The 27,103-nt window shown below is 33.7% G+C and overlaps 5 protein-coding genes across 5 annotated transcripts in view; 2 read left to right on the plus strand and 3 right to left on the minus strand.

Moving 5' to 3' along the window:
• Window positions 1–27,103, minus strand: part of LOC130452864 (AMMECR1-like protein) — a 336,472-nt gene that overhangs the window by 18,567 nt on the left and 290,802 nt on the right. The gene's annotated exons all lie outside the window — the stretch shown is intronic.
• On the plus strand, window positions 39–2,740 carry LOC130452859 (tRNA:m(4)X modification enzyme TRM13 homolog). Its single transcript, XM_056792341.1, has 3 exons — window positions 39–682; window positions 796–1,125; window positions 1,807–2,740. The coding sequence occupies exons 1-3, from the start codon at window positions 202–204 to the stop codon at window positions 2,307–2,309; spliced, it is 1,314 nt and encodes a 437-aa protein (XP_056648319.1). The 5' UTR covers window positions 39–201; the 3' UTR covers window positions 2,310–2,740.
• LOC130452855 (targeting protein for Xklp2 homolog) lies at window positions 2,665–16,162 on the minus strand. Its single transcript, XM_056792335.1, has 8 exons — window positions 15,943–16,162; window positions 14,121–14,183; window positions 12,286–12,385; window positions 10,211–10,340; window positions 8,527–8,798; window positions 8,341–8,467; window positions 6,066–6,470; window positions 2,665–4,423 (listed from the first exon to the last, which is right to left on the minus strand). Exons 1-8 carry the CDS (start codon window positions 16,034–16,036, stop codon window positions 4,016–4,018), a joined length of 1,599 nt encoding a protein of 532 aa, XP_056648313.1. The 5' UTR covers window positions 16,037–16,162; the 3' UTR covers window positions 2,665–4,015.
• Window positions 16,326–19,491, plus strand: LOC130452860 (uncharacterized). Its single transcript, XM_056792342.1, has 4 exons — window positions 16,326–16,510; window positions 16,678–16,986; window positions 18,120–18,335; window positions 18,389–19,491. The coding sequence occupies exons 1-4, from the start codon at window positions 16,443–16,445 to the stop codon at window positions 18,642–18,644; spliced, it is 849 nt and encodes a 282-aa protein (XP_056648320.1). The 5' UTR covers window positions 16,326–16,442; the 3' UTR covers window positions 18,645–19,491.
• The window catches only part of LOC130452853 (coiled-coil domain-containing protein 170), a 73,136-nt gene continuing 65,482 nt past the window's right edge, over window positions 19,450–27,103 (minus strand). The window contains exons 8-10 of the mRNA XM_056792333.1: window positions 22,270–22,542; window positions 21,271–21,584; window positions 19,450–20,284 (exon numbers count right to left, since the gene is read on the minus strand). Of these exons, the coding sequence (XP_056648311.1) occupies window positions 20,107–20,284; window positions 21,271–21,584; window positions 22,270–22,542 (765 nt within the window). The 3' untranslated portion in view covers window positions 19,450–20,106. The remainder of the gene's footprint in view (window positions 20,285–21,270; window positions 21,585–22,269; window positions 22,543–27,103) is intronic.

Raw genomic sequence — 27,103 nt, forward strand, 5'->3', positions numbered from 1 at the left:
TACAATTATAACTCTTTGGGTAGATATTCTACGGATTTAGTCCATCATAACAGAGAACAAAAAGAAGATGACATGAACACTTTGTAGGTTATGTTTATGTCAAGATTCCACTCACTACATAATTAAAGCTTTCTTAAATTACATATGTAATGTTATTAAATTTAACGATAATATATAAGCTAATAATTATTGTAGTGGGTAATGGAAAATAATACAAAAAAATCTGTTTTAATTGAGAATTCTAAAAATACTGAACATGCTCAACGTCCGAAAAGAAAAAAAGAGTCAACTAGTAATAGTGGCCACTGTAATTTTTTTGTGTTGCGAAAAAAGCGTTTTTGCAAGATGACCGTAAAAGAAGGAGAGGAATATTGCGGTGAACATAAAAAGATTGATTCGGATATAGAACCTAATACTGATATCAGTAAAAACTCTCCAGTGCGAATCATTTGCCCTTTGGATGGTAAACACACTTGTTATGCTCATAATTTGAAAAAACATTTGAAAATATGTAATGCTAGACCCAAGCCAACAGATCCCTATATTTCCAAAGGAGTTAATTATGCCGATTCAGAAGAAGATAATTCATATAAACTATTATCTACATTTCCAGAAGATGACATATTGAAAACAATTTCAAAAGTTGATACTGTTTATAACAAATATATAGAGAAACATATTTGTAAGTAGCAGATATTAATTGGCAATGTGGTAATGTTTTATTAATGATAAAATTTTATTTTTATTTATTTATTAAAGTTATTGTGAGTGATCAATAACTAAAATTCATTGCAGCTGAACATTATTCAAATCACAAATTATTAGAAGATGAAATGTTGAAACCTGGGTATGGATTTAAAACTAAAAAACATCTAAAACAAGTTTCATCCATTTTGGGATTAATTACTGAATATGAAATGATGAAACGTGCAACTTGTTATATTGAATTTGGTGCAGGTAAAGGACAATTGAGTTTTTGGCTAGCTAAAGCCTGCGAAGATAACAAAGAATCAAAAGTTTTACTTATCGAGAGAGCATCACCCAAACATAAAAAGGATAATAAAATAGCAAGAAATTCAGACAAAGTTTGCAGGATAAGAGCAGATATATCGGATATAATTTTGGGTAGGTTTCATTAAACTAAACATCCAACAAAATAATATTACATTTCTTTATATTTTTTTTTACAAATTCACAATCCACTTCTATTAAGTAAGTCACAGATCTTTGGACCATTATTTTTCAAGTCTTCTTCCTTACTTTGGGGAGTAAACAGAGTGATGATGTATTTAGCTCTAAGAACAGTTCGAGTAATTACTCCCCCAGCTCCCTAATTAACGTCTGCCCTCAAGGCACTAATAAGCTTAAAAGATAAAACTCATAAATAATAAATCCCATTTATGTTAGGAGAAGATTCCTTTCTATGATAACCCCAAGTTGGACTCTTATAAAAAAGTATTCGTCTGTCAATTATCTAAAGTAAATAATCCAACTGAATTGAAATATTTGCTTCTTATAAGCTTGTGATAGGTAGTTTCAAAAGTGCTTGAACAATCTTGGCACCACATCCAGATGAACTCTTTTATGTGAAAATAATCTTCCCGTTCCTCTACGAGAAAGGCATTAGCTAATTTGCTGTTTCTTCTTCATTACTTCCGTGCATCTCGCAATCAATGCTGGTTGGTGGTTGGAGGTTCAGGACGACAAGTTAGGCTCTTCTTGTTCTGTATTCAGCTTTTATTCAAGACGTTTTTCCTCACCTCTACATTCCATAATTTAAATTTAATATAAAATATTGAATTTCAGATAAAGTGAACATTGTAGGTGAATGTTCTAACATCATAGGTATAACGAAACATCTATGTGGTGAAGCAACAGATTTAGCAATAAGAAGTCTAATGAATATTAAAGAAAATAGCTCTAAAGTGAGAGGTTGTATTCTAACATTCTGCTGTCACCATAGATGTCGATGGCTCCCTTATACAGGAAAAGACTTTTTTAAAGAAAATAATTTGAACAAAAATGACTTTGATATAATGTGTGGAATGGCAAGTTGGGCAACCTGTGGATCAGGTTTGAGTAGAGAAGTACGAAAAGAGATCTCAGAAAAGGACTTGCGGTTGAATCAAAGAGATCTCAGTATGGGACTAACTCGATCAGAAAAAGAAGAAATCGGCAGAAAAAGTAAAAACGTTTTAAATTGGGGACGTGTAGATTATTTAAGTAAATTTAATTTCAAATGCAATTTACATTATTATGTAGAAACTGGTATAACTTTGGAAAATGTTTGTATAGTAGCAGTTAGATAGATACATATTATATTCCAATATAACTCCAGTTAACTGGAAATCGGCATGATAAAATAAGAAATGATGTATCAAAAATGTATTCTACCTTCCTTTTCACAACTACCTTCCTGGCTAATATATCGACGAATATTGAATTACATCTCCTCTGAAGAGTTTGTTATACCACACTGATGACACGTAATAACGTCGAACCTAGTCAGTGGTTGCAATCATCTCCTTGCAAATGCGAGATATTGAGGATGTAATTCAATGTACGTCGCAGCATTAACCAGAAAAGTAGTTGTTTTCTCCTTTGAAGAACGCTAAACAATAATTTCGAATTATTAAAATTCTAAATAATACAAAGGTGGCAAATATATTTTACATGTATTCTTTTTATTTCAAAGAAAAAGATGTACAATTCTCAGGCGATTATATATAATTTCTTCAGATATTGTTTCTTTGTGCACTAATATCTTCATTTTCTTAACTTCAAAAATTATAGAAACAAAATGGAACGACACCAAAAAATATACTGACATCCCTTTTGATGAATATTATATATGCTCTGGAACTAACCCTCAATTCTACTTAATTCTTATATGAGCACCAAATGTTCAAGGAAATAGAAGGATGTACCTATGGTTCATCAATATCCTGCATTATAGCACAAATAGATATGGAAGAATTTGAAGAGTTCCCTAGTCTAGCTACTATGGAATTTTAAAAATTCGGCGAATTCGCGCGGCGCTTTTCGGATAGCATCTTTGACATTTTTTATAACTGACGGAATTCGTTTGATGTTTTATTTGTATTTAATTTTTTGTAGTAGCAGGCGGTTTATTCACAGTATTTCTTCTAAATGTTTCCAGGAAAGTCTATTTATTTCTTTTGTTTCTACAACTTTGTACAATTTTATGGATTTGCGGGCGTGATCAATGCACCACAATATTGAAACTGTATCAAATGTTAGATATTAGTTGCATCAACTTCTTGTACCTTTCATTTTGAGGTAATCATCTTGTGACTAGGTACCTATTCGTACGAGACCTAGCGATGGAGTTCATAAAGCCACATATGACCAGACGGTTGGAAAGACCAAACCATCAGTATATGTTGGAACAAAACCCAACCCAAGTGACAAGCTAGAGAAAAGGAAAACCTGCTCCAAGTGTCCAGTATCAAAGGAGAGGAAGACAAATTATAAATGCATAAAATGTGAACAGCCAATGTGCCTGAAATGCAGCAGAAAACTGCAATTTTTGTGCTACTTAGATTTGACTTTTGGACTAAGAAAAATCCTGCTGGACTCAGACACCAGATGATAAAATTCATGATACGGTTAAATAGTTAAATAGAAACATTTAAGGGGGTTAAAGTAGGAAAAAATTTATTTGAAACAACCTGATATAGATTTTTTTAAGCAGTTACGACTGAAATATTTCCATGTTGAACATTTCACAACAAAGAAAAACATAGGAAAATACGATACATATATTACGGTGAGAAATTAAAATAACCATACACTCAAGATATTTTAAAATATAAAATTTCAATTTTAGTAAATACAAATAAAGATATAAGTGAATATTTTTATTCTCTTAGTCATATAGATAAAAAAAAACTAAAAGTAGACAATACAAAACTTATAATCACGTTTTCTTCCTCAATTCTTTCTTTTTTCAAGCATTAAATGTACGTTTTTGAAACAGATAAACGATTTATTATTATGCATTATTTTCTTTATTTTTTGAACTGTTTCTCAACTTGTTCGTACTAAATTTGGGCGAAACTGGATTTGTAACTTTGTGAAGAGGTTGAATTTTTATTTCCTTGTATTTTCTAATTTCTTTCGCTTTGAAACTAGCCAGTTTACGGGCCTCGATAATTTCTTCTTCTTCCTGTCTCTTCTTCATAATTTCTTCTTCTTGCCTAAATAACGCCAATTTTTCTTCCCGTTCTTTAACCTGTTGTTCAAATTGTTCTCTCTCTTTCGCTCGCATATCAGTGTTAAGAGCAAAATCTTGTATTTCAAGTAATGGCCTGTTCGGAAGCTGAGGTACAAATGGTTTTTGATAAAGAACTTTTGGTGGTTTAGCCTTGAAATGAGAGGAATTGATATTATCTTCGTTATTCTGAAATTAAAACAATGAATGTATATTAGAAAAATGTACAATATGCTTTACATTATTTCAAAACGAGATATGGCAACACCAATTTGAATTGTCAAATCTGACATTTCCGTCATAAAGTTAGACATTTCTAATAGTAAACGTACTCAGAACGTGTTGTCATATAAGTAACAGCAATGTGCCGATCAACTGGCTTTGATGTTTCCCTGGAGAGCCTGAACTAACTGACAAATAAATTTCAGAGCGGATAGAAAATTTGAAAAAAAAACATAGAATGGAATTCCAGAAGAAATTACGAAATATAATGGGAAAGATTTATAGAAAAGAATTTGTTTATTGCTAGTAACTCTACCTGAAAAATGGTTAGTGATGTTACTAGAGGTAAAAAGGTTCTAGAAATGACCAGTCCAGCTCTTTGAACTAGCTTCGAACCGTCTGTGTACCAGAGAAATACATTTCGAGCTTGTGGAAGAATGGGGTATCTTTGTGTAACATACTCTGCATTTGGTCCATCAATTTGTCACGTCTTTCTAGCTTTATTAGCTATAAACCTACCAGATTTCCTGGCTTAAGTCTTACTATAGATTAGCCTGTGGGCGTTGCTAAATGCCTCTTTCTTCGCAATGAGGTGAAAAGGAGACTGGTTCAGTAGCTCCTCTAAGGTTGTAGTGGGGAAGGTTAACATTGCCCCTGTAATACCTAGACAGATTGAATTTTGTTTTGTTTTTTCTGAGCTGTTGTTTGTTCAGTTATCGACCACCAAACAAGTGCTGCATGTGTGATAATGGGTTTGATGACTGTTTGGTATATCCAGAATAGGCTTCAATTCCCATGTCTTGCTAACAAGCCAGTGACAATTCCCTCAAGGATAGGTGCGCTTATATTTGCCTTCCTTCTCCTTGTAAATGGATTTAATGATGTTTTACTGCTAGCAACTCTATCTGAAAAATGGTAAGTAATATTCCTATAGGATGGAGAGCTTGTAGTTTGATCCAAAAATGCCCAGTCCAGTTTCTAGCGCCAGCTTCGAACCGCGTCTGTACCAGAGCTTATGGAAGTTCTTAGTTACCCACCCAGTACTTACTTATTTTCGTCCATACAATCAATCAAGACCATATTCTCCGATAACCCACCCAATAGTCCACGACATCTACAAAACTCTTACTGATCTTCATATAGGTTTCTTTTATATGGCTTCCATCACATACTGAAATCACTGAAATTCTAATTCAGTTTGATAATGACCTCTAGAATTTCTACAAAAATCTTATCAAAGAATTTTGGCGCGATATATGGAGCAAGAGGACGACACTTCTACAATATCCATCCATCCACTTCTCACCTGCTGTTAGATATTTTGAGGAGAGAAGTTATGACAATAAGAAGACTTCGCATTAACCACATTAAACTTACGGTTATTTAATGTATTTAGAGAGTCGTCACGACTGCCAAAATTGTTGTATCTGTCACGTACATCATTACTGACTACAGACAATACTTTACTGCATACCATCAGTTTAATCTGAAACCTAACCTCACATTGTGTAACAGTCCTTCACTTAACTTATGTATCTTTTGTGTGTCAATGGCAGCACTGTCGAGTTGAAATAATAAAAAAAATAGTTTTTGAAAAAAAAATACTCACATTCCTTGCTGTATTTGATGAATTGCCTCTTGAAAATGAATAACCATTTTTCGGTGGTTCTATAACCGATTTTGGTACCGGCTTGGCATGGAACATTCTCGCTTTCTTTTCGGCTTCAATATATTTCTGAACCAAAGCTTCGCGCTTACTTCTCATGCACTTATCTCTCAATTCAAAACTAAATGGTATTGGTTTCGTTGGTTTCAGTTTGACAGGCTCGGTAGGTAAATTTTTGTTCTCCGTGGTGGTTGAAATGGAATTCAAACTCATTTTTTTAATGAAGGTCGGTGTTTGTGGCGTTGTTAACGAGGCTTTCAGTTGGGGTTTCATTACATGAGAATTATAAATGAATTTAGGTACAGGTCTTGCATGAAATTCTTGGACCTTTTGCGGGGATTCTGGAATCTGGAATAAAATGATTTATGTTAATGGAGACGAACAGTATACAATTGATCCAACTATAGTTAAATATATAATACTTTTGAAAGGAGCATCAGTGATTCATTCTACTTGTTAAGCAGCTATAAAAGCAACCGTATATTATCAATTCAAAGTTGGGGTAAGTGTAGCCAACAAACTTAATGGAAAAGGCAAGAATAACAGACCATTTAGTGTAGGTTCCTGGTTGCACAGGATTCAAAATAAGCGAGAACCTGAGCTACTCGCTTGAAATTGAGCGAAAACGTTATTTATTCCTGAAGCTTTTTCATGGTGTATGAAAATGAGTTTCTGAAAAAAAGAGAAACCTGCACTTTGGCTGAACCACTTCAAAAAGTTTCCTTTCAGTCTGTTTTATGTCAGAGGGGCAGGTTAGAGTCAGAGATTAGCTTGTGGGATTGCTGTTCTCAACAGCTAAACTTTAGGATTTTGTGGGTTAAGTAAACGGCTACTGATGACACTGAGCATTCACATCTCAGTGCTGATTGGGTTAGTGCCATCAGCTAAAGGTAAGGAAATTGCTACTAGAGGCCCTAAATATTCACTCTAGTAGCAATCGCGAAACTGCCATTGACTGGTGGTAAGGAAACTGCTACTGGAGGCGGTGAGTATTCACACTCCTATAGCTGATTAATCATGTCTCGGTGATGGTTGTGTTTGTGCCTCCAGCCAACCGAGTGGGAGAACAGTTTGAAAAGTTGTTATCGGAATTGATAAATTTTATAACCTCAGCCCTTACCATAGAACTTTGACCGACCGAGAGCTTAGTTTTTGCACTTACCAATCCAGAAGGGTGAGTAAAATCTGTTCAACTGGACTCAGCATATTCGTCATCACCATACTGACTCCTGGAGTATTTTATTTTCTTTACTGACGCTGCCCGGAGCATATCACGATAAAAAACTAGCGCCCGAGTTAATACGATACCTGAGCTTTGGCGACAAACCATCACGTAGCGACAAAAGAGCGTTACAGTACTATTATTAATCTTATACTATATTCTATTCTAGACTGTTTGATTTCCCTCTTCCTTGTCAAATATTCGGCATGGCGCTTCAAGCTTACCATTACCATTACCATTTGGCGAAAAACCATCACGTAGCGACAAAAGAGTGTTACAGTATTATTATTAATCTTATACTATATTCTATTCTAGACTGTTTGATTTCCCTCTTCCTTGTCAAATATTCGACATGGCGCTTCAAGCTTACCATTACCATTTGGCAAAAAACCATCACGTAGCAACAGAAGAGTGTTACAGTATCATTATTAATCTTATACTATATTCTATTCTAGACAGTTTGATTTCCCCCTTCCTTTTCAAATATTCGGCATGGTGCTTCAAGCTTACCATTAAATTAGTACATCTCGAGGATCTCCGTTTAATTGGGATTTCCCTTGCTGAAGGACTAATACCGAACCTCGTCGCTCGTTGAGCTAGTATTGAAAATATTACCCTAAATCAAGGGTAAATAAATCACGATAACTCCTAACCACTCTGATAAAAATTCATTACAATTGTATATACAGCTAACTTTCCTTTTGACTTTAGTAATGTTCTAACAGAAAATATATTGGACAGATGAAGAGATCCGTTAATGTCCGGTTCAAAGAGCATATATTTCATTTTTAATATGACCGGTCCGAAAAATCGGGTTAGTTGAGAATTATGAATTTTCCCGCAATGAGAATTTCCCACCGGAATTGTTTTTTGCGAGAGTGAAATTGTGAGTGTTGGTGTATTTATAGTATAAACAGTGTATTTAGTATTTAATACATCCAGGTTTACTACAAATTTGAGTAATTCAACAACTACGATGAGAATTCTACAACTCACCACCTTATTTTGAACTTCTGTTAATTTAAACGGTTCTGGTATGGTGGAAGTTTTTCTCTTCGATTTATTCGAGTCAACGGGACCTCGAAGTATTTTTTTATTTAGAGGGTGTGCTTTAAATTGGGACCTGAAATATTAAAAAAAACATAATAAAAATAATATTTTTTCAATTATCACATAACCTACTTTTTTGCTTCGGCCAAAGCAAGTTGCTCTAGTTCTTCTCGAGATTGTGCATGCAGAGGCCGATTTCTGAGAGATGTTTTTAATTTTGGGGAATGGGGAATGGTGGCTTTCAAAGGATTGTCAGCAACGGCTACAGGTTTCACTCTGAAACGTTTCGGTGTACCATTTTGAAATTTTATCAATGCTTCAGCCATTGGTACATATTCGTTTTTGTTCAATTCTTGATTGGACTTAAATTTTCTTTTTGGCTGTGCTAATCTGTTGATTAACTCCTGCAAAAAAAATTTTGGAATTTTAAAAATGTATGAATCATTACAGATTGTTCAAAACCTAATTGCAAGAATAGCTTAGCAACCACTAACTAGTTTCGACGTTATTGCGTCTCATCAAAGTCGTTTAACAACTCTCATTCGGACTTGAGACCCCAAGACAATATCAAAGAGCGTCGCTATTTGGTTTATGTAGTTAAACATTCTATTATCGGCGACAACGCTAGATTTCTAGCTGACCAGTGGTTCGTAGTTGGAAGTGAGGATGGCACTAGTTGGCGTTCGCCGGGGAATGTTTGACAACACGACACAAATAGCGACGTTCTTTGACGTTGTCTTCAGTTCGGGTCTCAAGCCTGAACGAGAGTTGTTAAACCACTCTGATTAGAGGTAATAACGTCGAAACTAGTCATGGTTCATGGGGATGTTAATATCGACAAAAAGGTCGAATGACATCACGCTCTTTAGAGGAGATGTAATTCAATATTCGTCGAGGCATTAGCTAGGAAAGTAGTTGTATTCTCTTTTGAGGAACAGCTGAAAACATCAAAATCTAACAACTAATATCGTATGGATATGTACAAAGAATGCTAGAGAACAGTTCTTATAGTGGACAACACAAGGAAAAAGGAGAAGAGGAAGGCTAAGAAGAAGCTTGAGAAATGGTATAGATAAGGAAACTAACAGAAGATCTATGACAGAAAGACGTCAAAGAACGTTGTAAACCGAATTGAAACACAAGATTGGCACGTTAACAATCGGAGATTAAATATTTTGTGAACTACCCAGGTGAAACAGCCAACCTGTCAAGTTTTTTAGAATGGTATATTCAAATAGCTTAGAATTGACATAACCAGTTATGGAGACGTAGAAGACGATGTAAAAGAAGAAGTGGTCGGAGCAAATTAGGTCGCAGGATGTCTTCAGAACGTTGTATGGCGGGACAAACACCCAAGACATAAAATAAAAACACGAATTTACAAAGCAACAATCAGATCTCTACATCGGAAAGATAAAAAAAAACGAAGCGGCTCTTGGAAACCACAAAGATGAAAATCCTCAGGAAGATTTTTGTGTCACAGCGTAAAATACAATGGAACCAACATAAAAGTCGAATGACAGACGATAGACTGGGAAAAATAGCAGAGAATAAACTTCCAATTGAATCACAAAGTAGAAGTCGACCGACCATGGAAGAGGTGGAATGACAACCTGGTGTCAGGGTAAGGAAATATGTTGAAGAATGAATAGACCTGTTATGGAAAAAAGAAGAACATGAATAAACATTTTATTTTTGTTGATTTTGACATGGAGTATGGGACGTGATCGATACCTTAAACATCAAAACAAAATTATTAGTAAATTCATACAGTTTTTCGAATAATATCGATTTTTTCAAAATTGTGAAGACTTACTTGAGATTTACTACTACAAATTCCTGAAGAACCAGCTTCACTGTTAACTGTTTGTTCTGAATAATAGTTCTCCCGACTAAAGTCATTTTCTTCACCGTTTTCACCATCATATACATATTGTTTACCACTCCTGAAAATTTTATATTGGGATAGAGAAGTTTCATAGAAATATGGTCAGATACAGATATAGTAAGCACAGAGATATCCTACTAGTGAGTGATGGCTGCAAGATCCATCTCGTTTCGTCACTCGGACAACAAAAGCAACGACGAAGCAAACTCACTCGCCAGGTTGGGATCCTTGGTGTGGCCAAAAGCGTTGCTGAACGATCTACTCGCAAGTTGGGCCCGGCAGAGAGAAGCGAAGGCCCATATAGATGGACCCCGTGCGTCTCCCCACACCAAACAACTGCTCTAATTGAACAAGAGCGAAATCTAACTAGTGACCAGACTTGTAACTGGACACTGCTATCTCTTAGATGCCATCTCCACACCATGGGCGTCAAAGACGATCCGATGTGCCGTTGGTGCATGGAGGAGGACGAAACCGCAGACCACTTTATCTGCGAGTGACCTGCACTCACCCGGGCGCGGTTTAAACGCCTGGGCAAACCTCACAACTTGCCTAATGAAAGTGTTCAAGCCTTGTAGGTTTCACACACTAATCTCATGATATCATCATAAATGAATCGAAATTTGACACCTACATTAATTAATTTAAATATTTTAGATAAAATGAACAGAAGACAAAGACTGGAAAGAAAAAATATTTGAATCAAACCGATTTTTGAGCTAGAAACTCAAACTCTGAATCTACCTAGACCACATAACGTTCGACATTATAGATCGGCCAAAGCTTCAAATTCAACTCTTGATTCGCCAGAAATAGAATTTCGACACCGAGATGTGGCAAAATGTATCAACGGCTTGGATGGGAGAAGTCTCTTCCTTGCAGATTGGAAACTTGCTCGGGTTTCACCCATACTAAAAAGACAGTTACCAACAACTACTGTTCAATTTCTTTGCCGTTGCCAAGTTCATGGAGAGAGTCATTAACCAGCAAATACGATTTTCATAAACATAAATTAACCAGAGATCTCCTGGTCTGTTACCAACGTATGTGCTATAGAGAAATATGAAGAATGAAAGGAGATAATTCACACTGGACACATCGTATGCTTTGGCATGCCAAGCTTCTGAATAAATCAAGATCAAGTCCTCAGTTGTCGACTGGCTTGATAGCTTCCTACCTACCTACACGCCTCAGAAAGGTTAGAGGTCAACGCTGGTGTTTCCCAGGGATGGATCTTGTCACCTTAACTCTTTCTCCTGTACATCAACAATCTACTTGACAAAACTGCAAACTCGATCTATAACTTCACCAACTATAGCCTTTAGTGTAGTCGTTCATCACCACCATCCATGTTGATATTCAAAACATTCTGGACAGTGGTGTAAGCAATCTCATTAAGCTCAAAGCAGCATAGATCAAAGCTGCTCCTTTTACAACTGCAGCTCACCATGTCTAGTCATAAATATCAGGCAACTTCAGAAAAACTTGGAATCCTCTTAAATACCAAACAGCTATTTACTCCATAACAGCTTCTAATCCTCCACAAGGCCCAGATTCGTCCATGTCTGGAATACTACTCGCGCATTTAGAGTTCGACTCCCAAGCAAACTCTGAGGATGCTAGATTAAATATGGAAGAGAGCGATTCGACTTATAGGCGATCCAGAGTTGAGTAGAAAATTAAACAGTTCAGGGCAAAGAAGAAAGGTCGCTGACCTGACTTGTTCCCGTCTAGAGCAATTTTTGCAATACTTATTCGACAGATAGACGTGGCTCATTAATACTGAGATGCCTGCAGATGTCGAGAACGTCAATTGATCGAGACTCCTTTCTGTGGAGAAGTGGAAGCTTGAGGAATCAGCTACCAAGGCACGTCTTTCCCGAACGCTACAACCTACAGAAGTTCAAGATCAATATATACAGACATCTCCACACGGTAGGCACCACAGGAACTCTTGTGTTTGCTTTTTAAATAAAAAAAATGATTTTTAATAAATTTCTTACCTTAATTTATGTACGTGCCCAATTATTCTTTGAAGATCACCAACACTCATTGATTTTCTAAAATTGGGTTTTTCAGAGAATTGCAAGTTTTCTACTTCACCTATAATTAACAAGTCAACCGTTACCATTTCAAGTTAATACACAATCTGATTATAAAGTATCACAACTTGCTTATATTAAATTTTAGCTGACCCGGTAGACTTCGTACTGCCTCAATCGATAAATAAAAGGCATAAACTTGTATAAAATAAACTCAAAACAAACAAAACACTGAAACAAATAAAAAGAAAATGCTCGATATGAATGACCTCCAACGACTGGCCTTGTGATTTATTTATGGACATCGCACCGGCCAGATGTACCGGAAATTTTAAACGCTTAAAATCGATTTTCCCTTTATGACTTTCTCTCTGTATGACGTTCGACAATTCTGACAAAGCAATACGACTATTTTCTTGATCTGTCTCTGGTCATCAGTGCGGTTATCACTTGAGGTAGCTCTTCGCACATGATTTGCCTAGTCTTCTCCTTGGAATCATAAATTGTAATTAATCAAAGTGAGAAAAGTTCTCGCGCACTCAGCCGTACTATCACTATCACAAAAGATCAACAAAAAAAAGAGCACAAAACTTGAAACGTCACTATCACAAAGGATCACCGAAGTAAAGAAAGTTCTCGCGCACGTGGAGGCAATCGTCACTCACAAAGCTGGAAGGATGAACTCTTTGTCTGTGGTATCGATCGACATATTAGTTGGTTGTCAAATGTTAAATATTATGATTTCATTCAGAAATTCAATTTGTGAGAAAACATCAAAGGACAAAAAAAATTGTTGTTTTTATTTAATTCCGAGCATTTCCATATTTCTTCACCTTTTGAACCTTCTCTGGACTGTTATCGCCTTACAAAACAATAACTTTTTTAGCCCTATAATTATGAACCTTTTCAATCCTATGTTGCCATTGTCTCCTACGGTTAGAAGTGACGATAAGGATATCACGATATCACGTCACTTCCATTCCAGAATCCGCCAGGAGCATCTACTGGCCTGTATAATTAAGTGTTGGACTAATTCTAATTGAAACTTAATTAGCATTTGTCCAGCACTTAATTATACAGGGTCTAACGAGGCCACACGAATCTATAATTATTCAACAATGATATTATTCTATTGAGAAAACTCGGTAAGTCGTGTTTTTTGTGAGGTCCAAAAATAGGAAAAAAATTTTTTGTATTACATTTAGATTAAATAATTGGTAATCCAATTGAATTTCTAGAGTAAATATTGTAAACAACTCGTCCACGACATGGACCGTAAAACTGGTCCTGTTCGATTTGGTTACTAGAATTTAAAATTTGGTGAACGTACAGGGTCAAAATATTTCCAAGAACTATCATAAAGCAGCAAACTATAACAGTATGTAATGGCTGTTTTTACAGAATCAATCTCTAAGAAGCTTGGACCGTGAAGCCGGTCCTGTTCGATTTGTTTATTAGAATCTAAAATTTGGTGAACGCACGTGAAGGCACTTCTTTATCAGCAAGTCAGTTAGTCATAATCACCACAATCTGATGTTATCCCGAACACATCGATATAGAAAAGTGTGTTTAAATAAATATTTAGTAATAAGTTAGAGGATAGTTAAGTTATGGCGGATAATTTAGTAAATAGTTTAGTATTTAGTGCACAGTTTAGTGTAATTATTGTAGTTATATAAATAAATTAAGTAAATAAGAAACATTGTGTATAAATTCGTCCAACTATTAAAAATTGTTTAAATAAATTAGAAGAAAACCATTACAATAGGTATCATATTATCAAAATGTCTACTCACTGGCTAAGAAGGTGACTTCATTTGATATATCTGAATTATTGAGAGGATCCTCGTGTGCTTGTTCTGAAAAAAAGTTTACAATGTACTTTACTCCATTTCTTGATTTCAATCACAGTTGATGGTAGGAATCACTACACTAGGGCCTCGATAATCCAGAGAGGCAAAAACAAGACCCTTTCAGGATTATCGAGGCGTTCAGAACAAAGTATGTCACACAAACATGTTCAACCCTAGTTTTTTTATCAATTTTTTTACATTAAAGCATAAAAACAAAAATATACATGTTCAAAATTAAAATCCTGTAAAAAAAGAAGTAAATTGAAATAAAACATTAGTTAATTTTTCTTGAGTCTGTTTATAATTTTCGCACTTTATTTCAAAAGCCCCGTCTCTAAGTCGACGGAGAAACATAAATTCGTCGCTATCAAATTCGTTATCTTCAGCCAATTTCAAAGCAATTTTTAAAGCTTCTACTGCCCCTGAATTAGCAACTTTTATGGAAGTGAAAACTTCAACGTTAATAATTTTTGGAGCTTTGATGTCAAAAGATCACAATTTTTTGTTAATAGGTTTCTCATTGATTTGAATAAAATTTTTTAAAAATTTGGGGCTTTGGTTTAGCATAGCTAAATATGTTTAAAAATGTGAGTTTACAAATGTTTTATCCACTTCAACTTTTGGTAGTAAAATTATGTAGCCTATTATAATGTCATTATATGCCTCCTTTATTGACATGTTTTCGCAAAAGTTTAGTTTATTTTGTAAAATAATATTCGAATATTCGTGTTTGAAATCTGTATATAACTTCACACAGGTGAAGAGATTGTAGGTAAATGTAACAACAGAAAACTCCCAAGTTACAATATCCCTTGGTGGATATTATATAAAAATAGATGCAAGGTATTTGAAAAGCAGTTTACTACTGATTTGAGCTAAAGGTTCGAGAAAATGAGATATTAAGTTGGATCATCCACAATTAAACAGTAATATATGCAAGCGCTACCACCATTCTTTTTAATTAAGTATTCATAACATTTAACTGATTTCAACATATGAATTACAACCACCAAGATACAGTAGTCATTTTTTGGCAAAAAAATACAGTAAATAAATCACCTGAGAAAAAAATTGGGAGAAAAAATACTTCTATTTTATTATATAAGGCTGCTTTGCACATATTTTGAACATATTGTGTCAGTTATAAAGTTTTTCTGAATTTTTGAAACAATCAGATAGTTGTAGCAAAATTTATTTCACTTCAATTGCCTAGAGATGCATATTTCTTGGCAAGATAAAATATTAAAAATATATGAGAACAAAAAGGAGATTGGAATCAACAAAAAGATTTAAATTTTGAACAAATTTTGTAAGGAAATATAAACATTATAAAGAATGCAACAAAACAGTTTTATACATAACTGCTTCCTAAACATAAATAAACTACCTAATATCAAGCATTTCTGGGTTAGTTAACTGGTATACAAATTGATTATTAAAAAGAAGGAAAACGGAGAAGAAAGTTCAAACTACTATCTGAGGTATAAAAACTATCACTTAACATTGCTTCGCCTGTTCAAAAACAGTTTCATTGAGACAACTTCAAGTTAAGGGAGCCAAGTGAATTTTGAAATCAAAGCGAAAACATTAATTTCAAAAAAAGTTTAATAAGAAAAATTAGATTTCACAAAAATTAATCCATTCATGCATACTCAACTAATTTGAGTTACATCATATTCGAACGCGCTATTATTTCATTCCACTGAATATATGCATTTTTATAATTAATGTATTATTGTTAATCAGTGTATCCATTAGTACTCACCAAAATATCCATCTGCAGTATCATCAAGATCTTTTATATCTCTATTGAAATCAAAGAATTGCGGAGCATTGATATCATCAAAGCTTTCTGCCATAATAAATCTTGAAAAATTAAAATATAAATCCAATTTTTTATCCTTACTTAAATCAAAATAAAAACTCAACGGAAATTCACTGGTCAAAATTTTCAAATAAATGTCAACGTCTACTAACGAACATAGTGTTATACCAACTTAAATTCTTAAAAGAGTCTTATTCACATAGAGAAAGTAAACTTCATAGAGTTTAATTGTAAATTCTTATCAAAATACTACGGTATAACATACTTAACATACGTAAGACAGTGAATACTAGAACAGATTGAAGATTATGGTGGTAGACGGAGAGATAGATCTTAGGGTATGTTCTGTGGTATGAATATTTATATGTCTAAGGACGTGAAGTAGAAATTAAACTTACTTATGCATTATAGCATTTTAATTAATAATTTATGAATGGAACATGACTGTATTTTGTGTAATTTGTAAGAAGAGACCAATTTCTTACGACAGGACTCGAAGTTTTCACCGGTAAGTAATTGTCAAAATATTAAGTTTGTTATTGAGGTTATGACAACTTTTCTGTAATATTTGTTTTAGTTTATAAATTGTTAATAATTAAAATAATATATGATATTATTTAAAAACTATATCTCAAGTTTTATTTGTGTATTCATTATATTGCATAAATTTTATAGATTTCCTGCAAATGAGAATGCAAAAAAGGCATGGATGTCTGTAATTGGTGTGTCTAGCATTACAAAATTATCGACCGTTTGTAGTGATCATTTTGATCAAAGCTCTTATCACCAAACTGATGGTTATACTCATTTAAGACGACTCTTGGCTGATGCAATTCCCTCTTTAAATAGATTTAAAAAAGATGAATTTGATTCAAATCAAGCCATAATTGTCCCAAAAACAGAACCTCCTGAGGATAATTCACTATCTACAGAAAACATAACTGATTCATATAAGGATTCCAATGCAATGATACATTTAAATAGGTAATATTCTGTCTTTTTTATGATAGAATCTGGAATGTAAGTGGATTGGTTTGAAATGCTTTAATCAATGCACTTCACCACGAGTATCGAAGAGTTCACTAGCAAATAAGTTTGGTTGCACACATACCTTGAATTAGCTACTATGGTCCTAGACACTTTGTTTTGAAGTCACTGTAGAATCTCTAGGATATAGGTTTTAATACGATTTTGTATATAAGGAGCTTGTGATAATAGGAATTGTCTGCCAATCATCCAGTACATTTGTTGCAATTTGAGCCCACGCAGTATTCTCTTGGTGAATATATGTTTGTTCCAAGTTAAAAGTTTTAAAAAAAACATTTTTTTGTCACAAATTATATAAATCATCTCCTGCAGCTTCGTTGGAATATCTTTGATTGATTTCAGTTGTGTGTTTCTGCCATTTTTTCAAAATTTCCTTTAATTGTGTTTTCATTTTTATATTTATTGTTGATTCTAATAGATGTTGAGTACTAAGTTGCTTTTTGTATACCTTTTGTCAGATTGTTGATAGTTTCTCTAATGTTTTAATTGGGATATTTGATTTAATCCAGTTTTTCTCGAAATAAATTCAAGTTAGTGTTAATATTATGTATATAAGGCTCTTACTGTTTTTACATGATTCAATATTCCCTTTATAATGAAGAAATCAATAGCATTTTTACACGGTCAGAAGACTAGTAGTTTCTCCTGTTGGTTGAATATGAAAATTGTTATTTGTAATTGTGGCCTTTGGTTCTTTGCCCTCAGTGTTTGTTAATCGGGATTTTCATTGTATTTTTTTGTCATTATAATCTTCAACACAACATTTATTTCTAAGAGCTCTTATGTAGTGAGTATATCCTTGTTTTAATTGTTGTGTTTAGGTGGGAAATACACTGCTGATAAAATTAGGGTTCCTGTCTTGCTGTCTATTGCTACACTACTGGCTTGTATGTATTATTACCTGTTACCTTATCATTCATTTGGTCTGCCTTTTTTGGAGCCAGTTCTCTCTTCTCCATCCATTATTTTGTTTCGGGTGTCAAGTGATAGACCAACATTTTACCAATTTTCTATATAATAACACAGAAATTGCTTTTATCAAATGTACTATAATAAATAAATATTTTCAGTGAAAAAATTTTTTATGGTAGTCAATTTGCATTCAACGCAGTAAATCAACAGTCTTCTATTTCTTCAATACCATCAAGTTCAGTAGAAAACATCAAATTATCACCAATTATTTTAGAACAGAAAGCTTCAGACTCCGTGGCTTCTTTTATTCAAGAACAATCAAGCAGTTCAAGCAATGAAAAAGAAATTTTAAATTACACTACAAATATAAAGAGGTACTTCCGAAATAACCATTATTATTTAATGTTTTAATAAAATTCTTTTTTAGGAAACATCCAATGCTAACTGCAGGAAATCCTACCAAAAAGATGAAAATTCGTTTTATGGATGGCTTTCAAACTAAATACATATCGAGACATGATTTTGTTTCCAATCAAGCATGGGATAATTTCTTGAGGTTTTGCGCTATTAAAAATTACCAGAAAGAAAATTACAGACTGAAAAATCTCAGGTTAAAACGAAAAATAGAACATTTGAAAGAACTTAATGCTAAAATGAAAAATGTTGCCAAAGAAGATTTTTGAAAATTTTATAACAATTAGGAGTTCTTTTTAGATTTTATTAGTTTTAATTTCACAAATTATCGAGGAAAGAATATGCTAAACTTATAGAGAGATAACTATTAGAAAATTAAGACGAAGAATGGATCAATATAAAGAAGAGTTTGCAAACTGTAAGAAAAAAGAATGTTTAATGCAGAGATTTTTATATCGACAAAAAGCTTGTTTGGCATTACGCTCTTTAGAGGAGATTAATTTAATATTTGTTGAGGTATTAGCCAGGAAAGTAGTTGTTTTCTCCTTTGAAGAACTACAGAATATATTTTCAAAATCGAAACAAATCGAATCTATATTATCAATGACTATGCTAAATTTCTACCTGAGCACTGGTTCGCAGTTGGAAGTGAAGATGGGTTTAGCTTTCGCAGTAGAATGTTTAACTTCATAAACCAAATAGCGACGTTCTTTGACGTTGTCTCCGGTTCGGCTCTCAAGCCTGAACGAGAGTTGTTCCACTCTTATGAGACGTAATAACGTCGAAACTAGTCAGGGATCTTGAAATTGTGAGCAATTTGGGATGTTAATATTGATTAATATTTCCCTATTTAGAGGAGATGTAATTTAACTAGTGATGTGTCAACTAGGAAAAAACAAAACTCGATTTCTGTGGAATTCGAATTAAATGGATCAAATAGCGAATTTATTTCCCCACATTGCATTAATAGTTAAAAAAATTGGATCTGTCGCATTAAAATTTTAATGTTTCGAAAATTATTTATTTACAATGTATTGGGAAACTTGAACTAACCGAAGTAAAAGAGGAAACTGATTTATTTTTGTATTTTTTGGTTGAATTATATTTTTCATTCAATATCGATTTTTTTTTTTTCAACGGTTGATAATCAGCATCCAATACTTTGGAGTAATATTTTGTTGATGATGAAAATTTACTTATTACATCTCTCAATAAGTCGTGTGACTGACACACGAATGGCGCTGGCATTGTCAAATCCATATGACGTTTATGAAGTACCAACTTTCTAATGTAAAAATTTCGATTAGTCACTAAAAAATGACAGACATGTAAAGCAACTTTTGTTATTTTCAAAACGATGGATTCACAATTTGATGGCTGAATTTAAACGTAGTTGTACAGACACCGATGATGGTGAACATTCTGATCGTCCAATTGAGGTGAGAAAACATCAAAAAAAGGTACATAATGCTTGTAACAATGCAAATGGTTAGAAGTATTTGGTAACGAGCTCATTTCTGACTTAAAAACAGCTGGTGATTGTTCTTATGATGGAATCTGTGGTACTGCTGTGTAATCAGGAACTAATCTGTTGCTGTTGACATCTAGCATTGGATGATTCAATTTAAAGCGTTCGAACGAATAATTTTGAGATTTAGATTTAAAATATCCAATTATCATTTAACGTCCAATAACTATGTTGTTTACCCTATGAAGATATCAACAAAAAAATTAAACATCTAAATCGACGCCGTCAATGTATCCAGAATCATCATATCTTGATCTATCAGGTGTTCTTGTGCTTCTGCTTCCTCCTGTAGGACTTCTAGTAGTTAATCTTAAGACTGGGTCATCGTAACGCCTTGAAACTAATGTAAAATCATGATGTGCGTCAACAAGTTTCTGCAGCCTGAAAAAAAATTGTCAAAACAATAGTTAATGAGTGAAAAACTACTTAATATCTTCAATTTAGTTCTGTATACATGGAAAATAATTTTAAAAAGTAAATTTTACTAGACTGGACTCGAACCCGTGACCAACAGTTTTAATGCATTGAGCACTAACACCAAGATATCAAAAACATTGAATATGTTTGTCTTATATGCGTTTCTTTATTAATTGAAGTACTTTTGGAACAATATGAACTCGACTCAAACCTGGCAACATTATTTTTTCAAATTATGTTGAAAAATCAACTAAAAAGGATATAAATTACCATCCACTCAAAAAATTAGATACTCAATAATTGTTAAATTAATCATTGTTTTGATTATTATGTATTTTCCAACAAAAAGACTTCAACCAAAATCTTTAGTTAGTCGTGGATAAGGTATGTACTCTACTCGCGTATATTGAGTCATTATTCACTCGGTGGTTTATGTAAGCTTCATCTCGTGAATAATATTGTTAGTAATATTGCATCAATTTTTTTTAAATGCACAGGTACCGTAAAACTTTGCCCAAACGCAAGGTCGTAAACTATATTTTTTATATAACTTTGGCAACACCGTGAAAATGTCCTAACGATCGCTGTATGCTGTGATGCTTCCCTACCAACGTAATTATGTTTAATCTGAGTTGTATTTATTAGAAATCTCATATGTACGACAAAAAGAAATGGGCAATGTGTCACTCAAATTTTCGGTTTTTTTTTTCATTATAAATTAATGAATTTTTTGTTTTGAACGCTTTCTTCTTTCCTTGTTCAATCTTTTTTGCAGCAGATATGGCTCTTGGTAACAGAAAGATTGTTACAAGCTATTAATGCTGTGAAGACTGAAGCTGTGAGCTCTAAGGAAGCCGAAAATCAATTCAACATCGCCAAGAAAAGTGTTTTTCCAAAATTTTTGTGTTTTCTTTGTTAGGCAGGACTAATAGCAGCTCCAAATACTTTACCTGGATATCAACTCATAATCCGGAATAGGTAAGCCGACTCCAAGAATTTTAGCCACGGAATGTTTGAAATTTTGTAATTGTGCTTCTCTTCTTTGCACTTCCAAAAGAGTTTCTTTGACTCTTGCTAAATCATCTCTAAGAAGATTTATGGAATGTTCGTTGATACTTCGTTCTCTTTCTATTGTCCCTCCCGTAGCTCTCACTTGATCCTTCAAGAGAGTTACTCGACGGTTACATTTGTTTCTCAACGTTTCGGATTCTATTAAACGTTTTTGAAGATCTTCGATCTTCCTACCTTTTTCCAAAGAAATTATCTAAAAAACAAGACAAAAAGTATTTGTAAAGAAAGCGTTAAATGAAATTTCAATATTGCTGGAGGCAATTATATTAATAATCGCCGTCTATTTGTTTCCATTCTTCATTCAGAACATTCCAAAGATGTGAAGTGGAACTAGGACTCTGCTTTCTGAATTCCCTGTCCAATTTGTCCCACAAAAACTTGATCGGGCTGAGTTCGGGTGACTGTGATGGCCAAGTCATTACTTTCAGTAGATGTGTCCTTTCCAATTATTTCAAATACTTATTGCACAGCTTCAAGGAGGTTTTGGGATCGTTTCCTGGTAGAAAATGAATATTCTCCCGAAGAGAAACCTCAGACTTTGTCTCATCACTCCATAAAATTCATTACTTCAGTCTAACTTGCCATCTCTCAATTTTGTTTTGACGTCTTGGATGAGATTTCACATATCACTTCAAAGAAAAACGTTTTAGAACAGTTATAACATCGAAATGGTAGGTCATCCCCCGCACAGTACTTGTTTGGCACCCAATGATTTTTTCTTCTTCACCTTGTATTGGAAATGGAAAAAATAGAGCAACATGCAATTATAAATATATTTTTTACAAATAAAATTTCAATTTGATTTGGAATTAATCGATAAATATCGTGTTTTGGGGACTCGTATTTTCGATGGAGCAATTGCTATATTTCGAACATACCTTATAATCAGCAGCTTCCGCTAATTGCGCATTGAGATCTCTAATTTGACTTTTAGCTTCAGCGAGTTGCATCTGAAGTCGATCAACTTGTTTAACCAGCTTTTTAACTCGTAGATTGGCTTCATCTCTTTCATTTTGAATCAAACATTTTGCTCTCGTGTTATCTTCTTGTAATGAAAGTTTCCTTCGAAGTAAATCCAAGTGGAGTTCTTTCCTTTGCAATTGTTCTCTCAGGCTTCTTACTCTACGTTGGAGTTGATAAATTAGCGTGGTCTGGTAAAAGAAAATATTTAAATATTTCACGCAGAAAATTCACCAAAATATGGAGATTTTAACCAAAACTTTCAATCTGATCTGAGTAGTGCTTTGAGCCGAAATAAAACTTGCTGAGGAGATCAAAAAATGAAGGATTTGAATGAAGAGAAAACATTTATGCAGCCCCAAGAGAAATTAAAGGATTTCAAACCTAGTTTGAAAGAGGAATGGATGTGGTTGGTGCTTGTCGTGTGGAGATGCCTTTGGATATTGATCTTGAACTTCTGTAGGTTGTAGGATTACACTTCTCCAAAGAAAGGAGTCTCGATAAATTGAGCCTTTGCAGGCGAACTTGCTCTCTATGAGCCGCGTCTGTCTATGTGCTTAGCTATCCAAGTTTCTAGTCAACTCTGGATCGCCTATAAGTCGGATTTCTCTTTTCTGTATTGAGTTGAGTATACTTAGCCGAGTTCCAAATGCGCGAGCAATACTCTAAAGATGGACGATTATGGGCCTTGTAGAGGATTAGAAGCTCTTGCGGAGTATATTGCTTTTTGATCTTAAAGAGGGCTTCTAGTTTTTGTGATCTGGACACAAACAACTTTCACCTTTCACGAAGACATCGCTTACCTCGCCGCGAATTTCATTGAACACGCTCGGGACCTGCAGTTGCCGAAACTGATCCCTTTCAGATTTCGGAGCCGATCTGAATCTCTCCATCTTTATAGGAAATTATTCGCTGAGTGAGATTACCAGACTGGAGTAAGAAAATAGAAGAATATTTAGTAATATTTGCTAAATTATTTAATGAAATGGAAGCATCTTCTTTGGAGAAAAAGGAGTACAGCTGTGAGCTGTGTGAATAGCCTGCATAAAAGCAATAGAAACTAGTGATACAAATACTGAAGATAAATTCTAAAGATGTTATATAATATGAAGTACAATTGAGATGGCTTTGCGTAAGCCCGAAAACAGAATACCAAACAGGACGTTCGAATCCAAAATAGCAAATAGAAAAACCAAGTAAAATATATTGAAAATGTGAAAAAGCAGAGGATTCAAGAGAGAAGATGGGAAGGAAGAAAATAAGAAACAAAAGAAAGTAAGACATAGCGAAAAATTATATGCAATCAAATAAAAACTCATCGGCGGGAGAAAGACGACAAGTCAAAGACCTGGAAATAGAAGTCAAAATATTTGAGGGAGTGATAAATTTTAAACATATTTGTGGGATTGTGGGCAACATAAGGAAAACCAGTAATTCTATTAGAGAAAGAATCTCGTTGGGAAAAAGCATTTTTGCTAATGAAAATTTCCTTGTCTTTTTAATCAAAAGAAAAATCTATGAAACAATGACAATGTACTGTAGTGACGATTCTGATCATGAACATTGGAATAAACGAAACGGATTGGCGCAAATGGAACAACCCCTAAGTGAACGATATATTTAAGCAAAAAGACAAAGTAGTATTCATAAAATTGCAAAGTCTAAAATAAAAATCTCATGCGCGCAAATTTACACCACTGGGAAGAAGTCGGGATCAAGGTTGAGATGGATGGATGATGTAGTGACAGACCCCAGGAGTGAATATACGGAGAGTTGTTATCTAGCGCACAATGTTGTGGCCTTTTTCTGGTTTTAGTAACATTTGGTGAGTTAAATCTTAAGAAATGAGCAAAAATTTCTTCTCTTTTAATCTTCATATTTTAAACTTAGCATTTACTCTATGAAAGATTGGTAGTTGGGGATTCTGGCTCTAACCGATACTGCTAACCGCTTACAAGCACAAAGCTATAAGCACGTTAAATATCAAACTAGGATCTCAAGAAAAAATTTAACATTCAACTATTTTTAAAATACACATTCCACTGGAACATTTTTGAGACTTAATTTCTACATTCTCTCTGAGAAGTGATATTTTTACAATAGAACGTTTTTGCAGTGAAAATATTTTGAGTGTGCAAATCATGCCAAAAGTATTTCAACCCTTAATGAACTCTTCAATGTCACATACCAATGAAATTACGTGCCTCATGATAATTCATGGAAAATTATACCCTTATTATCAGGGGTTAAAATCCTGTAAGTATGAGGGTGTACAAATATCAGCAGATACAAAAAAATAAATATTTTCAATGGAATATGGAAAAAGTCATTTAAATAATAATTATAATTTCTGATAATCGACATACAACACTTAATACGCGGTGTCCCATATCGAATAATTAAAAATGTGGTGGAATACATCGAATTTGATTTTCAAATAATACTTGAATCATTGAAAGAATTTTTGATTAATTTTAAGATTGTCTATAATGAATGGGGTGAAGTAAAAAGAAAATTTAAAGAAGAAATACAAATACTCATCGTTTAAATGCTTCCAGAAGATATTGAAATCAATGTCAAGATAATCCCGCTTCCACCTGGCAGATATGAATAATTCTTCATATTCAGTAATTCCTCAAAGTATTCCTATCATAACTTTATAATGTTTTATCTTTGTGCTTTATTTTCACGAAAAATCAATAGATAAAATGAAAATTTAGTAATTAAGTTATGCTAGGTTAGGTTAGGTTATGCTAGGTTAGATTTTTTGATAAAAGTGATGATTGCTCCGAAATTATGGTATTTAGCTATGGAAAATATTACATAAAAAATAATCAGTATTACTTAATGATTTCTAAAAACGCAAAATATATAGGGTGATATATTTGAAATAACAAAATTCATAATTTTTCCGGTAAAAAGAAAGATCTGTGAACAATGTAAATACCACTATAATACCGGCCGTACCACAAGACTCTTGTACATATAAATTTATAAGAATCGTACAAGACGTTTCCGAGATAATTGAGACATCCAATTTGTATAAATAACCGTTAAAATGTCAATGTCGCCATTTATAAAAACGATGATTCCCTTTTTCTACATTGGGACACCCTGTATATATTATTGTGTAAAAAATCGTTAGTTTAAAGTAATTAATATGAAAATTATATTTGAAATATTTTCTGCTTGTTTTAGAATGAATGAAATGGAAGTGCAAGTGATGAAGATAACTAGACTTATATCTAAATTACCTTCTCATATGGCCAAACGTATTTCAAATAATCCTAAAAATACACTCAATTATAGTTTACACATTCAAGTAAATGTCACACCAAGTATAATATGGATCGATTGTAATCTTTATCTAAATATATGTGTTTATATGTAGGGGAGTTTTCAACAAACAACACTAACTTTTGTTTTAAGGAAGACGAAAAATGTCAATTAGAACAATTGCAGAAGACAATTATGCGAGGAACAATCAATATTTCATAAATACGCACGGCATTCATACTAAATTAAGAAAAAATAATGTCTACTCCCCGTATAAAATTCGGTAAACACACCGCCAGTCCACGTGGACTCATCATCTTCACTTTTTACCAATGAAAATATCTAATTGTAAACGTGAATGCATTTCTTTTGGCTGAAGCTGTCGGAAGGCGTATGTACACAATTTCTTCGAAATATTCCTGCCAGAGACAGTCTGCGATAAGTAGTGGCTTCGTTTAGTGACATTTATTTAATTCATAAACACAGAAAGTTATTTTAAATATATTCGAATGTTTAAAAAAGGAAAATATTCAGCAATCTGATAATACAATCATAATCGAGTAGTCACGAAAGGGGTTGCTGTAGATCGTTCAGAGAACCAAAAAACATGTGAAGAAACACTGAAATCAGATGTCAAAGCTACTCAAAATTTTATACGTTAAGTAGAACAGTATTGTGACATTAGAAGTAATACATCAAAAGTTAGCAGATTATCTAAAATACAATTATACCAGTTTAGAAACATTGCATCAAATTTTGTCAGAATAGTGGAAATAAGATTTGTTTTCTAGCTTTCCTGTCCAATTTCTCCCACAATAATTCAAATTTTCTAGCTTTCCTGTCCAATTTCTCCCACAATAAATAAAATTTTCTAGCTTTCTAGCTTTCCTGTCCAATTTCTCGCACAATAACTCAATTTTTATATTTGTTATAGCCTTCTTCCTTCCAAATCCTTCCAATTTTTACCACATGTTCAGTGGCCCTTCCTCTAAAACATCCCCAAGCCATTACTGACCCTACGTCTAACATCCGTTCTTCTTTTGACCTGCGTACAAACACTATTCCCTTAGATAAAAAAAATCTGAATCTTTGACCCATAAAAATCTCTCCCACTCTTCATGGGTTCAATATGTTCTTCAGCCCATTGCAACCTCTTCATTTTATTTTGGCGTTTCTTCACTACTATCCTTCCAAAAAGGGCAGCTTTCACAATCGAAGTACTTAAAGACACATCCCTAGATTCGTGGATCTGAGCTGTTGTCTCTGGGCCTGTGAGATGTTTACTAATCAACACAATACGTTTATCTTCAGCAGTTTTGGTTTTTCGATGCCATCCTAAACATTTTCTATCGCCAAAGCTCCTGGTGGTTGCATATTTTTTTTACGTTGTAGCCCATTGCAACAGCGTGAGTTTCAACCGATAGTTCGATAAGGAAAAAAATTCGTATACGAACTTCACAAATGTCTAGGTCCAAA

Source organism: Diorhabda sublineata, chromosome 2 (genome assembly GCF_026230105.1).
Source record: "Diorhabda sublineata isolate icDioSubl1.1 chromosome 2, icDioSubl1.1, whole genome shotgun sequence".
NCBI classification, from domain to species: domain Eukaryota; kingdom Metazoa; phylum Arthropoda; class Insecta; order Coleoptera; family Chrysomelidae; genus Diorhabda; species Diorhabda sublineata.